The sequence below is a fragment of the Euprymna scolopes genome, chromosome 24, assembly GCF_053919585.1.
Source record: "Euprymna scolopes isolate OS-2025 chromosome 24, ASM5391958v1, whole genome shotgun sequence".
Classification (NCBI taxonomy): domain Eukaryota; kingdom Metazoa; phylum Mollusca; class Cephalopoda; order Sepiida; family Sepiolidae; genus Euprymna; species Euprymna scolopes.
Window position 1 is genome coordinate 11,021,655 of NC_136505.1, and position 19,389 is coordinate 11,041,043.

Below are 19,389 nucleotides of genomic sequence, written 5' to 3' on the forward strand. Positions count from 1 at the left end.
GCTTTTTTCTCCATCTTGTATTCAACGTTATCAAAAAATAAAAAATTGTTTTAAAACGATTGCAATTCAAACGATTAGATAGAGCGATAAACACTCCTTAAAATGATATATAAAGTAAAGGTATTATAACGAAAACTTATTTGAAAATACATCATTTGATATAAAAATAAAAAATTCTGCAAGAACTTTCTCGTTAACCTAATACATATTCATCGTTTCCAGTCATTCTGGATTTCTCCTTGCCACTGAAGTCAAACGTTGCCGACTTGCTAGAGATGTGGTTGGGATTGTGCAGCCCTTGCTTCACAATTACAAGGACAGGCACCTTTGCAGGGGGTATCCATTGTCTATGCCTGAACCGAGGTCATGACGGTAACTTATAATACATACCTTGTAGTAGATATTATGTCAAATGTTTAAAAGCAAGTCACCAGAAGATAAAAAATATGGTTTACCATAGTTGTAATTTTGATGAGTACGGTACACATGAGGATACGTTGTAATGGGAATAGGAAAAATACTTCTGTCAGAGTTGCTGTTGAAGATTTGGTGCCGAGAGAAGGTTAAGCTATTTGCTTTTTGTAGGTTTCATATTTTGAAATAGATAGATGGAAAAAGCATTATGGTTTTATTTGGGCCTTTTATTTATTTATTTATTTATTTATTTTTTGTGGTGTGAAAATGCCAGTAAAAAGTGATCGTGTAGCTATCTTGAGTTGATTCAGAATTTTAAAAATTCTTTAAAAAAAAAAAAAAAAAAAAAATGCGGGCTCATTTGATTGGTCAAGATTGTGTATGTGCATACTTCTTAATGTGGGAACAATTTGAGCAATTATATCCAGTGAAAAAATAAGTTAATACAAACAATTGTAATGTAAATTAACAAAAAAAAAAAAAAAAAATTTAAGATGGTTTCATTTTTTTTTTTTTTTTTTTTTTTAAGCGTAACCATTTTCAAGTCCTAATTTGTGTATGCTGTTTAGAAAAAAAAAATTTAAGATGGTTTCATTGTTTTTTTTTTTTTAAGCGTAACCATTTTCAAGTCCTAATTTGTGTATACTGTTTAGAAAAAAAAAAAATTTAAGATGGTTTCTTTTTTTTTTTTTTTTTTTTTAAGCGTAACCATTTTCAAGTCCTAATTTGTGTATGCTGTTTAGAAAAAAAAAAAAGAATTCAGTTACATATTCTCTTTATCTAACAAGTTTACATTCTTGCCCAGAGTTCCCCCATATTAAAAAGGGAGAAATTTAAAACCTCTGTATGTCGTATGTACCCGTGAGGCAGCGAAGACGTTATAATACAAAAATCACATAAATTGATCAGTTTTATTTTTTAACTAGGAAAATCAAATTTTATGACTAAGCAAAAAACAGGGTTGTCTCGTGTCGCCATCTTTTATAGAAACAAGCATAGATAACCCCACAATAATTCAAGACTTGCGAGATCAGTCTTGATTTCCCATTAATCATTAAAAATATTTTCTTTATAAAAATAAAACTACTTATTAATTTGTGATTTTTTTTTTAAATATCTTTTCATTTTCTTACGGGTACGTACATGGTAAAGATTTTTCTGTATTTTGTCTTTTTTATATATGGGATGCGAGTGAGGGTTCTAGCAAACCACCTATTTATCAAGATTTTCAGTCAGACCCAAAAATCTTTAGATCGATGAATCGAAGTTTGTTTCTGACTATCCAACTTTCATTTGGACCATGTTATTGACAATATAATAACATGGTTAAGTTACAATTTCAAGAATTACTTACACAATTGATAATGGTCCTGAATATGAACTTAAACTATATCCGATGGTGAGGCCCCAGCTTGCGGGCTTTGGGGAGTGTGGAGCCACCCTTTAATTGTCATTGCTCCCAGGTCCACTCTAACCCGGAGTGGTAGTACCTGTTAGGGTTCCAACTATGGGTTAAATAGAAACCGACTTAAAAAATATATATATATATACTCTATTAAAAAATCGTTCTTCAAAATCACTAGATTCGGCATTAAATAACCTGAAAAGGGTTGATATGCCGTAAAACAACCAACCAACAACTGATAATGTGAAACATTTCTAACCAAGCATTGAAATATGAAAATCTTGAAAGACGAATAATTCATTTTTTTTATTGAAGAATATAAAAAGAAGTACAACTAAAGCTTACTTCTTGTTCTGTAAAAGTTAAAAAAAAAAAAAAAAAAAAAACGCTAATAAAATAAACTAGAAAAACAAAAATGGCTTCACTGCACCCCGAGCAACGCTGCCTAAGTACAGTTTGTGTGTGTGTGTGTATGAAAGATAGAAATGTATTTCTAGCATATGCCCCCCACCGGCTTACTGTTTTCCATCTTCCTTCAGCCCCCTTGTGATGGCAAAGGAAAGTAGATATTTCTAATTCCAGTTTCTAGTTATGAGTCGATTCTAGAAATAGAAACTGAAATCTCTTTGCCATGTGTGCTGACCTTTGACCCACCCTCTTCCACTTTTAACAAATTACTCTTTCAAAATAAAGCTTTGCTTGTTTCTAGCCTTAAGTGACATAACTAGGTTCAACTGACAACATGGCGATTTCCTTTTCAACTATAAAGAATATTTTCAACAAGTTCAAGGCTTTTTTCGTTTTATTCTTTTTTTTTATATAATAAATAAATGTAAAAAGAAAATAATTTCTTTAATGAATACTGTGCAGTCTGTCATCCTTTCCTTATTGCGTTTGTCACGGCGTTTGATTGATTCTATTAAGTGGCCTTGATATATGAAAATCTTAAATTTAATACAACTAACTTTACAATACGACTTACCAATCCAATAAACTGGATCAGAACAAAACAAACATAGGTGGAGACAGACTCCCCAATTTGCCCAAAGTGCAAGGAAGCCCACTCCAGGACATAGAAGATCACCTGATCCTACACTGTCTAGTCACCCAACTGGAAGGGAGCTATGCAACAGCCATCTATCTGAAGACAAATTTCTCAGACTGATTAAAAAGAATAGAAATTTAATCCATACAATACTATTACTTCTACTTTACATTAAACCATATTCTTCAATCTGGCTTTGGGATTTGTTGGAAACTGCAGCAAATACTGTTTTTTGTATTATTTCTTGATTGGACAAAGGCTCAAATCAGCAGTTTCTTTCAAGCAATCACACGATATTTATTTTGAAATATGGCGCATAGCATAAAAACCAAAACACGTTTTTTTTTTCCTCTGCAGACCCGTTACACACGAGATATTCTAGCTTCAGCCTTTTAGAATCTAAAAGGACTTCTCAGGTAGCACAGAATAACGAGATACAAACCACTAAGCACAGCCCCGCACACAAGTTTGTACATAGTTTTAAACTGGCAAAATTGACGTTAATATGCACACATCTTCATATCCTTTTGATACACGTGTAAATACAAACGGCACCAGCTGAAATGAACATATCTGATATCTATTCAACCCCTCCTCCCTTGCTAAACAATTCTTTAATTTGAAACATTCCTAGAACTCTCATTCTTTACAAATTCTATCCTTTTTTTTTTTTTTTTTTTTTTTTTTTATAAAGTTGTCAATATAAAATAATTGTTTTGTAAAGATTTCATTTTTTTTTTTTTCTTTTGGTAATCTATTTCTAACAGATTCAGATCAAAGTGTTTGCCTCTGATTTGGGGGGGGGGTCTTACCCTGACATCATTAGAAACGTTTTGAATAGAAAAATTAAGATGAGAATCTTTTTTTAATGACTAGTGATAATTAGTATTTCTCAAGTCTAATTTTTATTTATTTTATGAAGTCATCTATAATATAAAAGCGAAAATTTGTGTGTGCATGCATTTTTTTTTTTTTTTTTTTTTTTTTTTTTTTTTATGTCCGGCAAAGGCTTTTTTTAGGGTGTGAGAGCGGGGGTCACTAATTCCTACAACTTTTTATATACTTTCTAGATTATAATATCTCTGATTTGAGTGATTTTTATGTTATAAAATTTGCGCTGTGATTTAATTTCTCTATGGCGTGATGTTTGACCTAGAAAACCACACGTTGACGTTCGTTTAACCACCTGCTTTTTTAAACGTTTAATTTCAATTGTTCTCATTTCACTGCCCACTTAGCGTCGTGGTAACATGTCACTTTTTTCCACCTTAGCCTCAAATCTTCGGGTTCAAGCCTACCTCCCTGCAAAAACTTTTTTTCTTTTACACCTACAAACACTTGGGCAACGCCGAGCACCCCCGCTAGTTTATAATATAAATCTCACCTGTCTGTTTAAATGTATGTATGTATCACAAAAACTTTCCACAGAGACAACGGATTTTCATGAGATCAGTATCGTTTTTAAACCCGACCCTTCAGACGGCAAATATCGAAAAATTGGCCAGAAACATTAATTCCTTCACTCTCAACTCGGCACTTTTCTACGGGGAAGGGGGTCGCTTTTTTCGCCAATATTTTCGAAAGTCATCCTCTCTTTTCGATTGTCTAGCCTTAATTTAAACCATCACTTCTGGTTTGGCGATGGGCGCAATAGCAAAGACGTCACTTTTTTCTTTTTATTTTTTTCACATTTTTTTCCTCCATCGTGGTACAGGTTCGAGCCTACCTACTTGCCTGCCTGAACCCTACCACTTTTTTTTTTTGCTCAACACACACCTCCAAACACCCGGGAAACGCCGAGCACTCAAGTTAGTTTTAACTAAATAGTGTTTGTGAACAAGTGATTCTATAAAAATGAACTTAGTAATGATGGAGCAAATATTCCGATGCCTCCGTTTAGTCTCGAAAGACATAGGATACCCCCTGTAGGGGCAGCTGCATGTATAATTGTGAGGCAAAGGTTGTGCAGTCCCAACCACACCTCTCCTGAATCGGCACTGTTTGAATCTAGTGGCAAGGAGAAGTCCAGGACGACTGGAAACAATGCCGAGATAAGCGGAGAGCACATACAGCACCTGGAAGTCCCAAAGGGTCACCCATTTAGTACTGACCAGGGTTTTTTTGTTTTTTTTTTGCTGTTGCGCAAGCACTCGCTATTTTGATTGAAACATTTTTTTTCTAAGGGTTGTTCAATAGCCTTAGTATGCCACCTCTCTCCATCCAGGTAACAACGAGTACCTCTGCTAGTCTATTATATGAATCTCAAACGTCGGTTTGTTTGTGTGTTTGTATGTCTGCTAAAAGCGTTCGTCATTTGCATCGAGCCAGGTTAAAACTTCGTCAGCCGCATTGGGTAGAGTCAAAGAGCGATCCCTCAGACGCATAATATCTGAAAATTTGAAAAAAAGATTAATTCTGTGGTGGTCAATTGCACTATTTTTTTTTCCAGGGTTATGAGATAAATCAATGTGGTCCAGTGGCCAAAAGCATTTGCCAGAAATGTTTTTCCTTTCTTTCCGCTCTTATCCTTAGTATAGCAGCTGTCTAAACCAAACTTCATGTCCACCCGAGCAACACCAGGTATCCATGCCAATTTCTATTATATAAACCTCAGCCGTCTGTGTGTGGGTGTTTGTATGTCTGCTAAACCTTTGTTATCTGCATCAAACCGTCATGAATCAGGTACCATTACAAAGAGCAATCTCTCTGACACATAATATTGAAAAATTAGAAAAAAAATCAGTTTCCTGTAAAAATGTCGTTTTGTTCGAAGTGGGGGTCAGGGAAAGCTGTTGGTTTCGACGCTGTTTGTTAATCGTGCATGCGCAGAGTCGATTTATTGTTTCAGTTTAAAAAGCTAAATTTGCAACATAACATATGTGACGTGTTGGTCCAATCGATATTGTTCGCTTACAAACAAGTTCGCGTCCACCATGCAGCATTTTTTTTTTTTAATATTTTCTCTCTCTCATCTTTTAACATTCTCAACTTTCTTATGCGTGCCCATTATGCTGCATTTTTTTTTTTTTAATATTTTCTCTCTCTCATCTTTTAACATTCTCAACTTTCTTATGTGTGCCCATTATGCTGCATTTTTTTTTTTTTAATATTTTCTCTCTCTCATCTTTTAACATTCTCAACTTTCTTATGTGTGCCCATTATGCAGCATTTTTTTTTTTTTAATATTTTCTCTCTCTCATCTTTTAACATTCTCAACTTTCTTATGCGTGCCCATTATGCTGCATTTTTTTTTTTTTTAATATTTTCTCTCTCTCATCTTTTAACATTCTCAACTTTCTTATGTGTGCCCATTATGCAGCATTTTTTTTTTTTTTAATATTTTCTCTCTCTCATCTTTTAACATTCTCAACTTTCTTATGTGTGCCCATTATGCTGCATTTTTTTTTTTTTTAATATTTTCTCTCTCTCATCTTTTAACATTCTCAACTTTCTTATGCGTGCCCATTATGCTGCATTTTTTTTTTTTTAATATTTTCTCTCTCTCATCTTTTAACATTCTCAACTTTCTTATGTGTGCCCATTATGCAGCATTTTTTTTTTTTTTAATATTTTCTCTCTCTCATCTTTTAACATTCTCAACTTTCTTATGCGTGCCCATTATGCAGCATTTTTTTTTTTTTTAATATTTTCTCTCTCTCATCTTTTAACATTCTCAACTTTCTTATGTGTGCCCATTATGCTGCATTTTTTTTTTTTTAATATTTTCTCTCTCTCATCTTTTAACATTCTCAACTTTCTTATGTGTGCCCATTATGCTGCATTTTTTTTTTTTTTAATATTTTCTCTCTCTCATCTTTTAACATTCTCAACTTTCTTATGCGTGCCCATTATGCTGCATTTTTTTTTTTTTAATATTTTCTCTCTCTCATCTTTTAACATTCTCAACTTTCTTATGTGTGCCCATTATGCAGCATTTTTTTTTTTTTTTTAATATTTTCTCTCTCTCATCTTTTAACATTCTCAACTTTCTTATGCGTGCCCATTATGCAGCATTTTTTTTTTTTTAATATTTTCTCTCTCTCATCTTTTAACATTCTCAACTTTCTTATGTGTGCCCATTATGCTGCATTTTTTTTTTTTTAATATTTTCTCTCTCTCATCTTTTAACATTCTCAACTTTCTTATGTGTGCCCATTATGCTGCATTTTTTTTTTTTTTAATATTTTCTCTCTCTCATCTTTTAACATTCTCAACTTTCTTATGCGTGCCCATTATGCTGCATTTTTTTTTTTTTAATATTTTCTCTCTCTCATCTTTTAACATTCTCAACTTTCTTATGTGTGCCCATTATGCAGCATTTTTTTTTTTTTTAATATTTTCTCTCTCTCATCTTTTAACATTCTCAACTTTCTTATGCGTGCCCATTATGCAGCATTTTTTTTTTTTTTAATATTTTCTCTCTCTCATCTTTTAACATTCTCAACTTTCTTATGTGTGCCCATTATGCTGCATTTTTTTTTTTTTAATATTTTCTCTCTCTCATCTTTTAACATTCTCAACTTTCTTATGTGTGCCCATTATGCTGCATTTTTTTTTTTTTTAATATTTTCTCTCTCTCATCTTTTAACATTCTCAACTTTCTTATGCGTGCCCATTATGCTGCATTTTTTTTTTTTTAATATTTTCTCTCTCTCATCTTTTAACATTCTCAACTTTCTTATGTGTGCCCATTATGCAGCATTTTTTTTTTTTTTTAATATTTTCTCTCTCTCATCTTTTAACATTCTCAACTTTCTTATGCGTGCCCATTATGCAGCATTTTTTTTTTTTTTAATATTTTCTCTCTCTCATCTTTTAACATTCTCAACTTTCTTATGTGTGCCCATTATGCTGCATTTTTTTTTTTTTTAATATTTTCTCTCTCTCATCTTTTAACATTCTCAACTTTCTTATGTGTGCCCATTATGCTGCATTTTTTTTTTTTTTAATATTTTCTCTCTCTCATCTTTTAACATTCTCAACTTTCTTATGCGTGCCCATTATGCTGCATTTTTTTTTTTTTAATATTTTCTCTCTCTCATCTTTTAACATTCTCAACTTTCTTATGCGTGCCCATTATGCTGCATTTTTTTTTCTCTTAATAACACGATAAGATGGCAAACGTCCCGTTTTTTTTGTTGTTTTTTATTTTTTAAATGAAATCTATCATATTTAACTATATTTTACGATCGGCCAACGCCCCCCCCCCCCCCGCCCTTGTCTAGTTAGTTATAAACGAAAACATCTGAATAAGTAGTTCAATTTATCCAAAATGACCTGGTAATATTTTTTGTTGTTACATAAATTTTATGAAGTGGAAAATGCATTTATACATTAAAATTTCTTTTTATGTAAGTATAACTAATAAAGTGACGATTTTAGTATCATGAAACTTTCATATTTTAGTTTCTGTGAAACTGACATGTGGAAGAAATTTTCTGGCTAGAAAATCAACGTTTGAAACTTGACAGGAGCAGTGATTATTTACATTGAAAATGTAGAGCTTATACCAGACAATGAGAATAACATGATAATACAAATGGTCTGAGTTTCAAAGAATAATATCATACATTAAAACTATACACTTTTTTTTTTTTTTTTTTTTTTTTTTAGTTGATTAATTTTATTTTTTGTTTTTCGTTTTTCAGAGAAGTTCACCAATCTGGGAGGATTTTACCAATAAAGCAACCAAATTAAATTCATCTTTAAAGTGAGTAGATTTTTTCTTCCTTTTTATCTTCGTCCCAATGACAGATGTTGCCAGATTTTGCAAAACACTCCACACCCCAAAGATATTGGGGATTTGATCTTCAGAATCACTATGCACTAAAATTCCACAAAATACTCATATAAATAAAACTTTTTCTTCATTCCTTATGGACTCCGAAATAGCTGGGCCGATTAAATTTTTTTCTTCTTTTCACACAAGTGTGCTTTGTCTCTTCATTTTTTCGTTTTTTTCTAGATAGGTTTTGTATTGGAATACCCCCTATAAGTATCAAAAATTGATAAAAGTTTGATTTTTGACCAAAATTAACAGAAAGGCCTGGCATATAAAAACCAACAGTAGGTTATTTGATAAGACGGGTACATTCAAAATTAATGTTTCTGTTTGGAGCTCAATTGGATCCTTTAACTTTTGCGTTTTAAACTTTAATTGAAGCCATTATATAATAATTTTTATAAAATCAACACTACGTTCTCTACAGTGCAATGTAAAAGGCACCTTCAGTCTTTGACAGACTATGGATACCCACCATAGAGGTGTCTGCGCATTAAATTTTTGTGGCAAGTGCGCAATCTCCAACCACAACTCTCCTGAGTCGACATTATTAAATACCAGTGGCAAGTGAAGTGTATGTACAGGATGATTGAAAACAAATGCAGAGATAAGCAGAGAGCACATACAGCGTCTAGAATTCCCAAATGGTCACCAATCTGGTACTAAGCAGGCTGAACGTTGTTTAACTTTGGTGATCTGACGAGAACTGGTGTGTCGACGCGATTATGCCGTATGCCCTACAGTGCAATGTAGACTATAATGTATTGTGGACTAAGTCACTGCAGCGAGGCATGTGCACTGCAATGGATCTCTAACTAGATCAGGCAATCGGTTGATTTGATTGAAAAATGGGTGATTTCATCAATTTCAATAACTATTAAAATATTGGAAGTATGGGACATTCATTGATTCTCATTCAATCCTTATGTCGGGTCTCCTTGCTAGTATATAAATATAATTAGAAAGTGAATCATCCTACACTGGAGTAATTCCAGGCCATGTATTTTCTGAATTGAGTTATATTATTGCATGCTATCCTGACCTTATCGCTGGCAAATGATATGGACATCAGACGAGCTTGGAGAGACAAGATTATTAACACTCCATAATTATCTTGTCAAAAATAACAGAAAGCATCCTCTTTATTGCTTCTCTGCATGCTCTTTCTATTTTATTAATTTCTTCTCTCTCTCTCACATTCCTTTTGCATTCTCTATTTTCTCTTTTCACCTGCCCCTCAGTGTCTCCTCTCACCATCTTTTTTTATCCTCACACTCTATCCGGTTATTAGTTTCCTGTCTCTGTATTCATTCTTTTTACAGATCCAAGTCTGAGGTAGTGAGATCTTCCTTGGACAACCAAAATAGTATTAATTACTCTATTAAAAGAAATATAGTGTTTTTGCTCGGATTGCATCATGACCTGAAGAATTATGTTGAAGCAGTTTCATTTCATAATTGACAATTAGTAATTCTTTTAAGAAAAAGGTATAGCAATGATGAGGACATTAAAAAATTTTAAATCATGATTTATTGCTCAAAAGCCAGATTTAAATTGAAATTTTTTAAAAAATTCATTTTCATCATTGGAAAAAATAAATGCAAATTATAAATTTTCTTAGTTAAAAGCCAAATTTAAATTAAAATATTTTTATTTTTACTATTGAATCATCACTTGTTAAGGCCAAAGGCCTCTTGAAGATGAAGGAAAATAAGATAGAATAATTGCTAGCTGAGAGATGAGAGTAGTAACCTTGATCTGCATGTGATTACTTATGGATTAGTTTATAACAAGAATTTGTTGACATTGGCGTTGAAGATGACTATGTTGTAATTAACAAGAAAACAATCGCTGTGTTTTAAAGATGAGAAGCTTCTTGCAAAGAAGCTTTGTCCATAAAAGTTCTGAGTGATATGGAAAGTTATGTTATATTATCAATCAGTTTTGGTTGGCAACAGAGGCGCGAAGTACAAAGTCAAGACAGACAATGAAAAGGGGCAAGAGTATCTCCTTGTAGAACCCCATTGCGGATGTCGAAAAATTCAGTGTCCCTATCTGGGAACCTGACCATTGCTCGAGTGTGCTCATATAGCATCATGATAGCATTAGTGACTTCCTAGATCGAATCCAGAATGCAGCAGATAACAAACAATCCTATCTGGCTTGGCAAGTAGTAAATGAGATATCTGGGTGCAAACGACCTGCCAAAGCTAAGTTAAAGGCAAACACTCCGGAAGATGCATGTTCGAAAAGCACATTTTGAAAAGCTACTCGGAAACAAACCAGAAGTGACAGACCAACCAATTCAGCCGATTGCTGTACAGGAACTAGATATTGAGAAGGGTGATTTTACAATGAAGGAACTTCTAAATGTGCTAAAGAAGACCAAGAATCGTAAAGCTGCAGGCTTAGATAACATACCTCCTGAAGTATGGAAGACAGGTGGTTTTAATGACATACTTCTTAATTCATACAATTCTGTATATAATCAAAAAATTATTAATATATGGAGGGAAGGATGCATACTTCCCTTCCCTAAGAAGGGTGACCTAAGCATACCAAGCAACTACAGAGGAATAACACTCACTCCAATTGCAGTAAAAATCTACAATGCCATGCTTCTCAACCGTATCCAACCAAAGACCGAAGAAGTGCTCAGGAAGAACCAAAATGGATTTAGAAAGAATTGCTCTACTACTACTAGTCAAATACTTACTTTTAGGAGACTGATTGAAGGAGTCAAAGCAAAAAACATTGAGGCAGTCATGATCTTTGTAGATTTCTTCAAAGCATTCAACTCTGTACATAGAGGAAAAATGGCCAGCATATTAAAAGCATATGTGACTATGCAGTATACTAAAAATTAGTGGCATAACTGTATAGAAGTCTTAAGTAACTTTTATTTTATTTTTTAGTATTGTCTATAGTGATGATTGAACCTTCAACCTCCAGGAGACTGTCACTTTGAACTGATTGTACTTAACACCTTTATCTGTTGAACCACACGATAAAAACAGTATAGCACATTAGCATGACAGAAACAACTGACAATTGTCTCATTGTCTCATAGAGCACGAAAACGTGGTGTAATGTTAGCCATGTCTGGTGAGTTGTAACTTAAGAATTATATTGGTGAAAGGTTATTCAAATCAAGGAAGCTTGTTGTATTGCCTTAATAGCTATAATTATTGCGGAAATTATTAATGCATCTGACCCCTTCCTGTAAATTTGCATACAAGCATATTCCCTTTTCAAATAATAGGTGTGTGTGGGGTAATGGGCAGGCGAGTGCACTGTGATTGTAGGTCGTGTTGCTTTTGACCTTTTTGAGTGAACTTGTGGCCCGCATAAGTACACCAAAGGTCAATGGTACCAGATATCAGTTTATGTTGATACTTTCGCATCAAATAGGTGGCTTAAAATGTCATAATATTGTCGGCATCTATCTACTTATAAGTATGTGTACATTAACTTGTTTTCGCTGTGGTATGGAGTTTTTGGGTTGGTCTATAAAGCCGGCTCATCTGACACTAAAGTTAGTCACGTATAAACTTAATGACATTGAGCCTGAACATGTTTGGTAAGAGCAAGGTGTACATAGTTATCAAATTTACATACAAACAAGACATTTTAGCCCACTCGCTTAGAATGAGTGCTTTATGCCAAATTTATGATTGAATATGTGCTCATTTTTTTTTTCCATTCAATACTAATCACTGTTATTGATTTCATGCTTCCTGCTATTTTACAATTCCAATTATTGTCCAGATCAGGAATTAAAGTTGCTACAAAAGTCTGAATTCATCAGGCTCTTGCTCATATCATCCTTCTCTATGGGTAAGAGCTGCAGACCTTCGCATATAAGTTTTTGGTCACTACTGTCCGCATCAAACGAATACCATAATACTTGGTTTGTTGCACCTTATAACAAAGGTCCATACAAGATTTCAGCCAGATCAGCTTAGTAGTTTCCAAGAAAAAGTGGAATAAACATAAAGACAAATATAGATACAGGACAATTTGTATGTTATATCATACGAATAATAATTAATGAATTTAAGTTATCGAAACACATTAATTCATTATTGATATAAAACTCTGAAAAGATATTGTACACTTTATAATTATAAAGATTTGGGCAGGATGCGATGGCGGTCAGTTATCAAGTTGGGGCAGTTAGATCCATGTTTGCCTGGTCCTTACGAAGGTGTCAGATCTTAATACCAATCTGTTAATCAATCCTCTTTAATGGGAATGGTTTATCAGTGGAAGTTTTTCACAATGTCTGCTCCTGTTGTATCTTGCATTTTTGGCGAGTTAAACGATTCACGATTATTCCTCCTTTTCTGCTTTTGTGATGCCAGCATGTTGGTGCTCCTCTGAAGATCTGGACACCAATTATCAAAAAGGACTTGGCTGATCTCCTACGTCCACAGATGGTTAGTGTTCAACAATGCAGTGGCATTCACTTGGCCATTTCACATGATCTGGCATAAGATCACTCTGCATGGAAGAAGCTGGCATGACTCAAGATGTTATATATCACAGGTATAGAACTGGTTCAATTCTATGAAGGTGAACATTGTTGCAATGACGAACATGAAGATTTATCTTAAACTTAATTTATTTGGTCCCCCTCCCCCGACAAAGGAGGGATTAGACCTAATTCACTTCCGTCCATGCGTTCGCACTTTTCTCAATAAACATGCCTTGGATTATTTTAAAACTTTACGCAAACATTAGTCATGGTGAAAGTAAATTTTTCACTCATGGGGATAAACCCTGCATGCTCAGCTTGTTTCATGTGTCCCTATCTACCCATCTCTCTCTCTCTGATATATATATATATATATATATATATATATATATATATATATATATATGATAAAACTTGGTAGACCTTGTTTGCTTTCTTGCTTGCTTACATCTTGTCTTTGATCTGGTGATTCTGTCTTTTAAAAAATAGGATAACAGGTGAATTTGTATGAGTGTGGCTCAGAGACTAAGGAATGAGGGTGGAGAGTTGTGTGTTTTGGTTTCGATTCTAGCTGATGGCACCCAAGTCATGTTTTAGTTTTGATCTCACTACTATATATTAGTTTCAATATAATAATTGATAGAGAATTCTCTCTATAATAATAAATATGTAATCTGCACAAATTATTTAAGTGTATCTTAAGATCGGGCAATACCGGGCCGCCTGCTAGTATATATATATATATATATATATATATAAGTAGCAGAAAGATGACTTTAGTCCAGTGTTTGAATGCTGCGATCAGTGGTATAGCTTTACTAGCCACACTGATGATTTTCAAGACAAAACATGTAAATTTATTTCTTTTATGTGGAGAGGATCACTGCTTATCAAGGCCCAAAAGCCACTTGAGGATAAGTGTTAGTGAGTGGCAGTAGCTGTTGAAACAACACCATGGTTATTAATAGTGGTAGAACTTGAGTAATGTTTGTCTATTTAAGAGAACATTTCAACAGGAACTTGTTTATCTTAGACTTGAAAATATCCATCTTATAGTCAGCTTGAAAACAGGCAAATCTAGGAAAGAAACAGTGATCATGGAGTTTACATTTAGCTTTAGGTACAAATGGATAAGGGAAATTGTTAGCAGTTGTAACTATGAGTATCCACTGCAAATGTTTTACAAGGATGACCTGTGTACTGGCGTTGCCTGGTAGAAAGATGGCACAAAGCCAGAGCAGATTCGTTGAAAGAACTCCACTTCCTCCAAAACAAATGAAACTATAATTATGTAGAGAATTATTGTAGATTGAGCTAATATTGTTTTGTCTTTTGATGTATTAATTGAGTTTCCATCAATAGAAAGGAATGTTAAAAAGCATGTTAATAACTTATAAGCAAATGTGCTTCCACCTCCCTATAATGGAAACAAAAAACGTTTACAAAGGAATACTTTAAGCAATTGTAAAACAAATGTTGAAAAGCATGTTATGCAAACTTTTTTTTAATTTAACTATGTACATGCCCTCCTCCAATAAATGACTAGTAATGAATAAGGAATGTTTACAAAGACATATTTGAATTTTTTTTTTTTTTTCTTTTTTTTTTACATGGGGATCACCACTTATCAAGGCCTGGAAGCCACTCGGGGATAAGGGTTATTTTCTGTACAATAATCAATGGGATAATATCGTAATAGTTTGTATTGGAGATTTGATAAAAGTGTCTTACTTACGGGGGGGGGGCGATTAATCAGGAATTTGTTTATGTTGGACTTGAAGACGTCCAAGTTGTAGCCAGGTGTGAAACAGGCAAACGGAAGAGAGTTCCACAGGCGTGCACTTCTCAGAAAAAAGCTATGTTCATGGAATCTACATTCTGATTTAGGCACAGATAAAGTGTGGGGGAAATTACTGACAGTGGTTTTAGCTAGACGGGTGTTTATCATGAAGGATTGGCGAGGGGGGACCAGAGATTAGAGCTCGGACGAGCACTTGCCATTGAAATAACGATAAAACAAAGACAGGCTCGCAACATCTCTTCTGTGGGAGAGAGGTTGTAGGGAAGAGAAAAGGGCATCCCCCACTAAGCCACAAAGTTTATTTTGTACTTTAAGGAAGGATAGGCTGTTTTTAACAGCTCCTGCCCAGATGTGGCAGCAGTATTCCATCTTTGGACGTACTTGGCTTTTATAGAGATAGAGAATTGCATTAGTAGTGAGATATCTTCTGGAGCGGTATAAGGATCCCACCATTTTCCCAGCGGCGCGGGCAACAGACTTGATATACATGTTCAATTTCAGATCAGGAGTAAAGGTTAAACCCAGGAGCTTGTCAAAACATGAAACCTCCCCAAGACGAGAGCCATCCATTTCCATTGATGCTAGATGAGGAACAGAGCGTTGATGATGTAACGTTAGGAGCTTGGTTTTAGATGCATTAAAAGTAACCAGCCATCTCTTCCCCCACTGAACTACGCGCTCAAGATCAAAGGAGAGGGAATCAAAGAGAGCTTTGTCATTTAAGGCCTTTGATATGTTGCCGTAGATGGTCGTGTCATCAGCATAAATGTCAACGAATGATTTAAGTATGTGTTTTGGGAGATCCTGAAACCATTTGTTCTGGTGTTGTTGTTTTTTTTTTTGTTTTTTTGTAACAAAAGAGAAATCCATATAGACTGAGGTAAATTCATTTTGTTTTGCTGAAGTGATTGATAATGACTTAGAATGGAAACTCACATAGCTGAAATAATAGCCCGTGTAAGGAAAGAAAAAAAATCTCAAAAAAATGTGCATGTCCCTCACCTCACCCCAACACAGGAAAGTAATGAAAATGTTTACGAGGCAATATTCAATCCTAAAACCAATGGCTCTAGTTTAATTTCATGGAGAAATCCTTCTAGACGAAGTTATTATGTTTTTTTATAAATTGGTCAATAAGTTAAATGATGCCTGTGAATAAAAAGAAATGGGGGGGGTGCATGAAAAGTACATTAATCGATCCTTAAAATAATGATTCTGACATGTTTCACTGACTGAGAAATCTTTCAAGACAGAACTTTTTTTTATATAAGATAGTCTATAAATAAAAAAAATAATCGCTAATAAAATGAAATGTAAACAGCAACAGTAAAAACTGTAAAACAAATTATTAGAATGAGTGTAACTGTAATTTTCAGAAGAGTAAAAATAACAGTAATAATGGAATAAAAAGAATAGGACTAATAAATATACTACTACTACTACTACTACCACCACAAATACAACCAATTAAAAAAAAAATTGGGGAAAGTGAAACTCTCTCTGAAAGTTAGATTAAAAAAGAGGAAATAAATAAAATGTGTAAATTTTTATTTCAGACAAAAGTTACTTTTTGATTTAACACTTGGAAGGCTGCAAATTCAGTTTCTGCTTTAGGAAATTGCTGCGACAACCATAAAAATAAATCACAGAAATTGGTGTTTATATTTTTAGTTTTAATTGAATTTGAAGCCTTTAAACTGCCAAGTTAAATATAATTTCCGAAGTAATGATTCATACTTTGAGCATCTTGTACCCATGCAGAGTACGGGTCATGGTGAAGCAGTAACAGAATTGTATAGAAATCTGTTCCTAATACGAAGCGGAGTACTTTGAAAGGTTGAAAGTACAAAATACATCCGACCAGAATGTGTATGAACAAAAGACAGTGTTAAAAGCGGATTTAATTGGGAAAATCCAGAAAGTTTTATATTTGTTAATGTGTCCAAAGTGAATAATTACCAGATTTGTACAATAGGCAAATGACTTTTGTAACATGTTACCATCGCAAATAAACTGAAATAGAAAAGGGAAGTATGTGTATGTTAGTCTGGGCCTATATAGATAGAAAGTATCGAAACTGAATGGTTGATTTGTGTTTGTGTCTCCCTCTGCATTTACGCATGTAAACACGGACCATGTATAGAATGAAAGAATAAGTCAGCAGGTGTTCATCTCTGCGCAACTGGACGTTGATCATCTTAGATGAAGCTGGAGAAATAGTGGTCTCGTTCCTCAGCAAGAAAGAAACTGACGAATTTGTTTGGTTTGTTGGCTGACGCCATCTTGTTTGGTTTTTAACGGTTTGAAAAATCACGTAAACCGATATTCCCATAATCTGAGAAATGCAAGCGAACAGCCAATGAAATTGCCCAGGATTAATGGAGGAGGGAGCATTATTTTAAGAAACGAAAACATGTCAAATGTATTTGCAGAAGCAAATATGGACGGTGCTGTTGGGAAAAGATGTGGTAAATGTATTAATGCTCCCAGTCGCATTGAGGAGAGGAAGAGTAGGAAATAATGAGTAATTATTGTATTATCACCTGTGAAGATGGCATGTACATGAAAGTGACTCTCTTAAGAATTATAATAATTTTTGAAAACAAATGAAAATAACTGATAATATTTACAAAACCTACGTTAGATGTTGGCTAGTAGTTGGACCATACTGAATTTATATGTGGCATCTGCAAAGCTATGTCATTTTTGTAGACAAGAATAATCGTTTCTATTTCATCATATATATATATATATAAACTTACTATGCATGTGTGTCTAACTCTATTTTTTCAAACTGCATTTCTTGAGATGCAGGATCAATGGTGCAAGATGAATCAAATCATTCTTTTTGGACGATTATTTTGTCTTTAGCCGGTAAAAATAGCTGCTAAGAGAAGCAAAATTAAAAAAACAATTGGAACCGGGCAGGTGTTATTTGATTTAGTGTTCTTGTATGCATGTGCAAGTATATATACATTTATACATTAAAGTTGGTTCTTTTTTAGCTATTTCTTATCCACCTTATGATCGGCCAAATGAAAGGGACTAAGGCTGAAAGTGGTAAACGTTTGTTTCGATTTTTGCTGATGGCAATTGTCATTTTTTATTTGACTTTTGAAATCACTGCTATATACTGCATATTGGGTATAAAATAGTAAGTTACTCTTTTATACCCAATATGCAGTATATAGCAGTGATTTCAAAAGTCAAATAAAAAATTACAAGTACCATCTTGCTACTAAGTAAATAATGGAGAATTGGTTCTATAATAATAAATACGAAATCTGCATCAATTATATTTCAGCATAACATCAGTCTCCCTGCTAGTGTGTGTGTGTGTGAAGATTATATATATATATATATATATATATATATATATATATATAGAGAGAGAGAGAGGGAGGGAGGGAGGGGACAGATAAAACAGCTAATTAATAAAATACATATGCCTAAATTTATTTCCTACATTTAATTATGTTGCTAGGTCTAGTGGATAAGAATTTTTTCTAATAATATATTTTTCTCGACTTTAGCTTCTAAAGGTTCTTACCCTTCATGTTGCAATCGTTTTGTTACATTGTACTTGACACAAAAAAGTTGCAGTCAGATGAAGGATGGTCAACAAAGTTGATAGCCAGGGTTTTCTGGCTGCTAAGTACGATGACGAGTTGAGTAGGATTTCACTATTTCACTCAGAATGTAGATGTAGCCATCGGTAGGACTGAGGCTTGAAGAAGCTATGGGTTGATATCACATCACTTTCATTGACAAACACCGGCAACGTTTTAATGGCATCAAATGCGAATCATGTATTTTCCTCAGGCATGTCGCCTGATTGCTTTAATTTTTTCTGGTCTTTTCTACCATAATCCTGCTATAAAGGTGGGGGTTTTTTTGGGGTTTTTTTGTTTGTTTTTTTTTTACAATGAAAGTCTCAAATAAAAAAACAATGATTTTAATCATTTAATAAAAAAAATTTAAATAACATTATTCGGTTTTCTAAATTTTAAAATGAAACTTACGAAATGTTTTAAAAAATGTGACCAAGTTTCTCTATTCAAAAATCTTGTTGGTTATTCCAGTGCAGATTCCAAGAACTTTCTCTCTTCCATAAATATGGAAGTTCAAAATTCCCTAATTTTTTATTCTCTTAAAGAATGTAAAATATAGTCGATGCTTTCATGAAGATACAACTAACAAAAGTGAAAAAAAAAAAAAAAAATTGGCAGCTGAAAATTCCAAACAAATACACCCATGCATATACATTATATATCTATTCATTTAACGTCACTTTCCTTTATCAAACGTTTTTTGTTTTTGTTTTTTACAAGCTCATTCTTTAGTCTTCTCAGTTCGGTGGATCAGTTGATCCACTGAACTGAGTTCTTTCTTTTTTTAGTTGAAAGCCATGGTCAGTTGTTTTATACAAGTCTTTGAGGTAGACAGAACAGTTTCCGATGGTTAG

At 33.7% G+C, this 19,389-nt stretch overlaps 1 protein-coding gene across 50 annotated transcripts in view; it reads left to right on the forward strand.

Annotated features, from left to right (window-relative positions):
- Window positions 1–19,389, forward strand: part of LOC145246585 (protein MTSS 1-like) — a 395,811-nt gene that overhangs the window by 101,644 nt on the left and 274,778 nt on the right. For all 50 annotated transcript variants that reach the window (XM_080108226.1, XM_080108203.1, XM_080108204.1 and 47 more), the window contains exon 2: window positions 8,513–8,574. In XM_080108226.1, coding sequence (XP_079964352.1) covers window positions 8,513–8,574 — 62 coding nt within the window. The remainder of the gene's footprint in view (window positions 1–8,512; window positions 8,575–19,389) is intronic.